This window comes from Asparagus officinalis, chromosome 7 (assembly GCF_001876935.1).
Source record: "Asparagus officinalis chromosome 7, Aspof.V1, whole genome shotgun sequence".
Lineage (NCBI taxonomy): Eukaryota > Viridiplantae > Streptophyta > Magnoliopsida > Asparagales > Asparagaceae > Asparagus > Asparagus officinalis.
The window spans coordinates 98,679,361-98,688,458 of NC_033800.1; the positions used below are offsets into that span (position 1 = coordinate 98,679,361).

At 38.3% G+C, this 9,098-nt stretch overlaps 1 protein-coding gene across 1 annotated transcript in view; it reads right to left on the bottom strand.

Moving 5' to 3' along the window:
* LOC109847547 (NAD-dependent malic enzyme-like) overlaps positions 5,430 to 9,098 on the bottom strand; it is a 41,461-nt gene continuing 37,792 nt past the window's right edge. The window contains 2 exon segments of the mRNA XM_020416779.1: positions 5,430 to 5,625; positions 5,742 to 5,812. Of these exon segments, the coding sequence (XP_020272368.1) occupies positions 5,430 to 5,625; positions 5,742 to 5,812 (267 nt within the window).

Consider the following 9,098-nt stretch of genomic DNA (forward strand, 5'->3'; position numbering starts at 1 on the left):
CTCGTTGTAACCGGATCTTATAAAAAGACCGGATCTTTGTAATCGATAAACTTTTACAAGAGAGTGCAATGGAATCAATGAAGAAAGACACGATTTTTCCCTCGAACAGTGATATCCCAATAGCTTCAAGTGAAGTCAATAACTCTTTGCCTACATTCTAGCACTAGAGAGAAAGAATAAAAGATAGCTAGTATCCTCATATAGAATGCAATGCTTGAGTCTTGATCTAGCTTGAATTTGATGAAGCTTCTATTTGAATTTGTTGTTCTTGAAATAACGTTGCTTCATCACTATGACTCCTCCTCCTTTGGATATCATCATTGTAGCGCATATTCCATCCAATCCTCCATTTGTGGCACTAATAAGCTTGATATATGAATTCACTACATTTGTACTTAATAAGCCATTAGTACCGATAATGGTGGTTGTAAAACATCATCAAAACATAAGGGCTAACATGAATATGATCGTTAAAGCTCTATTCCATCCATCCTCCAACAACGTTGTTTGTCTACAATATATAGGAAAACACAGATACTAGACAAACAACATTAGTGGTAAATTGTTTGTTAAACATCATCAAAATAAGAAGACCAACAGAAGTAACTCCAAGGTATTTACCTTCTGAAGTCTTCTTCATGCACGAACGTTGTCGTTGATTGGGCAAAGCAACGTTTGTTAATTGGTCAAACCCAAATGTATTGGCCGCATGTGAGCAACATTGACATCCCGAGAGAACCGTAGAATTCAGTTGTTCACATTGGCATGAATGAATGACTCTTTGCATCGGTATTTCTCTCGACAGCAAATTCCACAAGTCAGAGACTTGGGATGAACCTCTCACAGAGTGTGACGGTAGAGATGGAACCCCCTGTCCGTCAGTGGATGGGACTGGTTCTTAGCAAACATGAACTTTAAATCCATGTTGATCTTTTTGAACATGACGAATCACATTGCGTTCTGAAGAAGGAACACGATGGTCGTGTTTAGCTTGATTAACGCAAGACCGAAGTCTGCGTTTTGGTGATGAAACGCAGTTCTGAGATCTACATTTTGCTGATGAAATGTAGTCCTGAAATCTACATTTTGCTGGTGAAACGTAGTCCTAAGATCTGCGTTTTGGTTTTTGAACGCACTCTTGAGAGTTGTGTTTTGATTCGGGAACGCACTCCTGAGAGTTGCATTCGGTTTTGAAAACGCTTCCTTGAGGGTTGCATTCTGTTTGCGAAACGCACCCTTGAGGGTTGCGTTTTGATTAAATAACATGCTACTGAGGGTTGTGTTCACTCTTACTCACACAGAGCATATGTTTAGGCTCATGGACGCAAGGCTTACGTCCTAAAGCGGAAACGCAGAGCTTGGGGTCGCACTTAGGCTCACAAACACAAAACTTGTGTTGATTTGAGGATCAGCATTCTCGGAGATGTGTTCGTCATCAAGATCTTCTCCTTCGTCGAGCGGCGTTCTTCTTGGCCTATTTTAAGGCCTTTGCAGCGGTGTTGTCAGTGTTGATGGAATTGGTCATCGTGATGGGCCTTTTGTGACCCGATACTCGATGCTTTGGCACAGGTGCAGAACCTTCAACTCGGTGGACGGGTTTGGCATAAGATGAGCCCACACCTTCGGAGGAAGGGTTGTTCGAGCAATCTTGGCTAAAGGAGAGAGCTTTCTTCGGCATAGGAGTAACAGTTGGAGCTTTAGTCTCCTTGGAGACTTTACGGATCTTGCGCATAGCCTTGGGGCTAAGGGATCCGTAAGAAAGGGCTTCCTCATACTTAGCTTGATCGAACTCGATGATCAGAGTTTTAACAATTGTTACAACGAGCTTGGTATCGGATTGTACCACCACTTTTTCATTAGTGAAAAAGCTAGTCCCCAGCAGAGTTGCCATCTTTTGTTTATGGGAAAATTAGAAGAAGAAAATTGAGAATATGATTTGTTGTATTATCTTTCTAACTGGCTTAGATAAAGAATAAATACAATTCTCTTAATACAGTTTCTCTCTAACTGACTTTAGAAAAAGAAATTACACTCTCCTTAATCGGAATTCTGATTCACAAAAGAGAAGAAGATTGACAGAGATCTTCCCCTTTGTTTAAAACTGGGTTATTCACGATAGCGATGAGATGCCTCCCTCGACATTTGTATCAAGTTTGCTTCTCATTGACGATCTGATGTCTAACTTCACTGGAACGATTAATGTAAACTTGTGTGGCAAGTGTGTAAAGAACTCTTAAGAGTTTATGAACCAAACGAGTTTAAACTCTGTGAAAAGAGTTATCTTTCGAACCAAAAATTCGGTTAATTATCCAAGTACAAAGGCTTCAAAATTTCAGTTGCTGAAGGATGCTCCAAGATCTCTTTGTTGCCAAGAAGTTCTCTCTAGCCGATCTCTTGTTGATTTTATCCCCAAAAAAGTCAGCCCCGAACTCTGTTGAGTTTGTTTAAATTTATAAGGTGATTAAGGGGTATAACTGACCCCTTAATCCGCTCCTAAGTGGGTGAGAATCCCTCTAATCATAGGATAAAATAGTTTTGAAACCGTTCAACTCGTGTTTGAATGAGTCAAATGCCAAAGTGGGCGTTCTGGGCTTTAACTCTGCATCTTAGACTTGAGACGCACAGTTAGACATATGCCAAATATTGAAAATGCAGGGGCCGCCTGTGTTTCAAAGTTAGAACGCAGAGGTGAGCCCTGCGTTTAGAAAAAATTATTAACTTGTAATCTCTTCTGTAGAGCATTACAAAGACCATTGTTCTGTAATCTTCGCTTTAGCTATTTGAGATGCGAGAGTTGTCAGATTGTAACTCTCATAGTTGATTGTGAAGGCTATTGAATCAGAGCTTTAATCAGTCGTCATGAAGTTCGTTGAATTATAACCTTTCTCGATCTACGTGAAAATCCTTTAATTGTAGTTTTCGTTTGTTGATGTGAAAGTCGTCTAATTGTAACTTTCATTGTCAAGATGTTGATGTAGAAGTCGTTAAATTGTAACTTTCATCATCGAAGCTTGATGAGGATCAGCTATCTATTGTAATTTTTAGACAGCCTACACATACTATGTTTTATTTGCATAGAATACGCTGCATTTATTATTCCTTATTGTGTTGATAACCACTAGTAGTTCATGACTTAGTGACTTTGTGTGTCATGAACAAGACTTAGTGACTTGTGTGTGTGCGTTGACTGAGTTTAGAAGATGGACCAGAGATCTAGTTCAGGTTATGATTGTTGACTTAGATAAGCAAGAAGAGTTGGGATGGGGAAGTCTTAGTTCATGTGATCGGATGTGGCTGTTGATGTATCTTCCAGGCTCGTCCCAGTGAATTCGTGTAGTCAGTGGGGTTGGTTTGTTAGGCTAAAGTGAATTCGTGTAGTCACTTTGGTCAGTGAATTTGTGTAGTCACCCGAGTTCTGCTTGAGTTCGGACTAGGCCGAAATTGGATTGTGTAGTCCTCTGACCGATTCATGTAGCGGTATTTGATGCACATAGAGGATTTGTGAATAGTTATTTATCTGATAATATGAACATTGACTTTATGTGAGATATGGACCAGTAACCTATTATAGGATGGTTAGTTACATGACCTCGTTACTTAGATGATTATGCATTCTTGTGAGATATGGACCAGTTATATTTTTTTCATACATAGATCGAGATTAATATTTAATTATCTACAATTTGAGACATATGGTATATACATAAGGGTTTCCTTATTTGGATTATTTCGTTCGACGTACTACGTCTCGTGTTGTAGATTTTTAAGTATTAATTACATCTAGTTGTATGACCTTGTTACTCGGATGTTTATGGTTTCTTCTGATTGTTATACTCTAGTGGTGGATTGCATTTAACTTGTTAGTATTCCAGGTGCATATTTCTATTTATTATTATTACTGTTATTGTATTTGGTCGTTAGACCATTTCTATTCTTTCTTTTGGGATCTTACCGTGTGCTATGCACGCTGACGTACTCCTGTTCTCTCGGGTTGTACATCAGATTTAAAGAACGGTCAGGTTTAGCCATAGCCAAAGTATTCTCAGCAGGAGTGCTTTGCAGATAGAGCAGAAGAAGAAGACGAAGCTTAGTTTTTCCTTTTAGTTGTTGATGGTTCTTGTTTACTTTTGTAGCACTTTCTATTCTCGTTTGATTGATGTATTTTTATGTTCCTCCAGTATTTCAGTTGTAATGTTTTGTATCAGGGCATGTTTGGCCCAAATATTATGTTTGGGATGATATTTTAGTTGTGATATGTATTATTTTATTCTGAGTTGTTTATTATATTCTCACTACTGTGATCGGGGACTTGGGCATTCACTTTATATTGCTTGACGCTTAACGTATTAGATTGAGTAGATGGTCTAGTATATTTCTCCTCAGTCTAATACGTCATGGGCTTATTCACATTCAGATTCCCCTGTATTTTGGGATGCGGGGCATGACATCTTCTCTGTAGGGATGATTTTCATGCAACATACACCGATGGTCGCAATAATAAGTATTATTGCTAAAGGGCAGCCTTCTTGATGTTGTTTGGAGGTGACAATAAGGAGATGCAGTGTAACCATGTACGGACCAATCGGATAGCATTTCATATGCAAGAAAGTCGTTGATTGTTCACATTAAGGCTGCACGCATGGTGAAGGTTGTCCCCGTATCCGCATCATATGTCTCCACACCTTCGATAAATAAAGATCACCTCAAATCTTCAATAAGAGGTCGAAGATAAATGTTAATATTTTTCCCGGTGACTTAGGACCATCAATAAGAAGAGGTATCATAAAATAGGATTGGTCCATAGCCAACCACGGTGAGAGGTTATAAACCATCATCACAACAGGCCATATGCTGTAGGGATTGCCCTTAAATCTAAAGGGGCAAAAGACATCACTAGCCAGTGCGACCTGATATTGCAAGGTTCTTGGCTAAGTATTGGGTGCCTACTGTCAAAATCCTTCCATCCAGGCGTATCCTTAGGTTGACTCATTCATCCATTTTCACTTGGACGAGCACGATGATGCCAGGTCATTGACACTGCTGTCTTCTTACACTTGAATAGACTCTGTGTTATGGGAAAGTATCATACTATCTTGATAGGTATATCTTTCATCTGACCATGTACTTTCTTCTTATAGAGCCTCTCCGCAAGTAGGACACTCTATCTTATCTGAATTTTCTTTCCAATAAAGTATACAATGATTCGGACATACATGAATCATCTCACAGTTTAGACCCAGATTAGACATTGTCTTTTGTACCAGCTCTCAGGCACATGGTTCCTCGGAGGCATAGAATCTTTAAGAAACTTGAGGAGCATCGTAAATGACTTGTTGCTCTATTTATTTAGACATTTAATCTAGAATAGATGGAAAACTATGACAGTGTGAAGTGTTTTGTATTCTCATAAATTGGCCTTCTAGCATCATTCATGTATTTATCATAATTGTTTTCACGATGTCCTCCTCTGGAAGGAAGATCTTCAACAGGGTAGTGTTACCAAGAGCTACCTCAACCATTTCATCCATTTCCTCATCGAGAAACAAGTTGTCTTCTTCTTGTTCTTCTTCATTTGCATCACTGATACCTTCAATTTCTCCATGATATACCCAAGTTATGTAATCGCTAACAAAACCATTCATCACAACATGAAGTTCTACTTCTTACTCCAATTGATGCAACTTATTTACACATAATTTACATGGACAAATGAGTCTCCCATGTCGGACCATATCACTAACAACACCATGCATTCTGCACGACACACGTACATCCAATTCTTATCTCTGATGTAGTTACGGGCCATGCTAACCTAAATAAAATGATTTATCAATAACGACTTATAAAAACAGGAATTTAGGAATAAGCTAAGCATGATCATGACTTTGCTTCGAATATATGGTTACTATTAAAAGCCAAAAAGTTTAAACATGTTCATCTTATTCAATAAAATAGAAAATATGTAAATATTATATAAATCATGAGGTATTAATATAACTCATAATTAAGAAGTGATTAGAGGAAAACAACAGTCGCTCGTTAATAACTTGCATATATTAAAGATAACTTTCACTCTATGTTACTCGGGTACTAGCAGAGGCATAAAAAAGGAAAGAAGCGACTCATATGCATAAAAAATTCGGACAGTTGGATAGCATGATCTCAGTGCTCATCAAAAGAATTAAGAACCAAATAGATAGGGCCTCGTTACTGAAAATTAGAAATTATAATTTATAACACACGTATACTATTTTTAGCTAGAGTTGCTTTTAAATCTCCACAGGCAAGTGGTCTCACTGAGATCTAAGGTAAATGCAGTACTCAACTAATGTAACAAGAGCTGATACACAAGCTAAGTTAATTGAGTGTGTGTACACTGTAAAGACCAATTTCTTTACATGGTATGGAAACTCAAATTTTCAGAAGTCGGACAGACAATATGCTTGTAAGGACAGTGATTTTCGATACTGCTTTAAATAAAATTTTCTAGTATTTAAATATTAAATATTATTTTTCAAAAGAGTATTTGTATTTTTCCCTAATTTTCTAGGATTTTATGGTTTAAAAATACGATTTTTATATTATTTTAATGGTATTGCTAATTATAGATTTAGTTGTTACGGTAAAGACTTTTAAACTAATGTTCGGTTAGTCATTATTGTTATTATTATTATTTATATTATTTTAAAAGGGGGTATTTTCCCTGTGTTTTTCTCTCCCACTTATGGAACATCTCTCTCTCATTTTCTCTCTCCCCTACCCTACTCCCTAAATCATCCCTAATTCATGCATTCTCCCACCTCGTTTCCCACGCGCCCCACTTCTTTGGCCCCGCACCCATCCGCCGACACCCTCCTCTCTTTTCACGCCGCCAGACATCAACCCTCACCTCTCTCTTTCGTTCTCTCTCTTCTTCCTCAAGAGCCACAACGAGCTCAGCCCCTCCATCATCTCGTTCTCTCTCTCTCAACCCAAGAAACTCACACTGAGCTTCCTCTCTCTCTCTCTCTTCCTCATTCTCTCGCTCTCTCCCGCCCTTCCTCTCCTCTGCCTGTTCCCCGTCGCCCAACTTCTGAATCGCCGCTACCTCCGACCAAAGCACCGCCCTGAACTCTTCTCCTCCCGCTGGCCACCTGAGCTCGAGCCGCCCTCTGCTCAGTCCTTGAGCTCTGCTCCTGAACTCGCCTGCTCACCGTCTTCATGCTCACCACTGTCCACCCTCGCCTGTGCGTGTATATATTTTGAAGGGCATTTTAGAAGGAAATGTTTCAACAGGCAACACACTTTTATAATAGTAAAAGATAGTGATAACAGTATAGATATGCTGGTATAGATATTTATTTTTGAAAAAAAATTAACGATAGAAGAAATTAAAATGTCCATTCTTTCAAAATTACCATTATTCCATAAACAAACCAGAAATTACCTAAAACCTAACCTAAGAAATGTGGAAATTTCATGATTCCTCCAAGTTTGTTTATCTTCGCAAATTTCATGATGTAGTAGTATAATGATTAGGCTTAAAACGTGGCTCAGCATGCTAAACCTGCAGCGTTATTTTCTAGGGTTTTTAGATGTTAGTCCCTTAAATTTTCAATAATTCCATATTAGTTCCTTAAATCATGGAAATTAGATATTAGTCCCTTAAATGGACTTGCAAAACGATCTCTCTGTTAGTTTATCAGTTGAAGAAAACAACCATGGTTAGGTAGTACTCTTGACCCAACATCAACTATAACCAAATTATGGTTGAGCAAACCTCAGCTAAAAGCGCTCATTCTGACCAAACCGACATATTTTAAGTGGTTCGGTTCGGTTTCATACTCTACACGGTTCAGTTTTGGTTTACGAAAATTTCAGTTGGTTTCAACTGAGCCGACCGAACTTGCCAGCTAGGATGAAGGATTCATCAGGGTGCAGGCTAGTAAAGGACAGCCATGGAATTCACCAGACACGGTCGGATGCTAGTATAGTGAAGCCCATATCGTGAGGTACATCTCTTAAGAGTGTGTTTGGTTACTCCCCACTAATCACGTTAAGACTTTGACCAGGTTAGTTACACGTAATGTAGGGGGTTGGTTCAATCCTAATCCGACTAGGGGCCTATATTTGAACTAAGTAAATCAAGTTTGGAGTTAGCCCAATTTTAACAACTCAACCTTTTAAGTAGATTAGCTCAACTAACTTGGATAGTGGAGGAGTTGCCAAACACCCTCTTAGTCATGAAAACAAAATCAAGTCCTACTTGATTTAGAGGGTGTTTGAGGAGGTTTATTTTTCAATCAAACTAGCTTTTAAGATAGCTTTTTTATTTCTGTCTTTTTGATAAAATGCCAAATAAGTTAGCTTATAAAAGTCCCGTTTTAAAAAACTGATATATCCTAGTTTTTAAAAAACTAGCTTATAAGCTCACTTTAAAAAGTTATGTTTGACCAAGCAAATTTCTATTCTACTCAAACAATTTTTATAGTATTTTTATCAAAAAGCCAAAAATCATTAAAAGCCAACTAACTTATAAGCTTAAAAAATAAGCCTTTTCAAACACCCTCTTTAACACCCAACCTTGAATCCTAAGAAAAAAGACTCATGATGCATTGTCTTTGCAGAGTGGGCCATGTTTTTGGGTCAAAAAATTAACAACTTTATTGATATTTAAGAAATTAAAAATTGCTCACTTCTTGGCTCAAAAAAGCAAAAATAAAAAGTTTGGCTGTGGGGAGAAGTGATGGTAGAGATGATTACACCTCCGGTGACCCCATGAACGAAGTTGTCGAGTTATTGTTAACTTCGAATTTGGTATGAGCGGAGCTCTGTATTGAAAAGCTCAAATTCAAATCGAAGGGTCGCCTTTGAATGCCGCAGCTAAACTCCGATGAAGATAATGTCTCTCGGAGAATCACCTCTCAAGATAAATGTAATCCCAAGGAGTGGTAGTAACTCATAAAGAATAATGAGGTGTTAAACGCTGGAGTTTGTAAGGCAAAGCGGCCGAATAAACAAGCTTGACCAATGAAGGCGATGAAACTCTTGATTTATACTCAAATCGTGGACCTAAATTAGGGAGGAGAGGAAGGAGAAGAAACCCCCTTTGGTTGGTG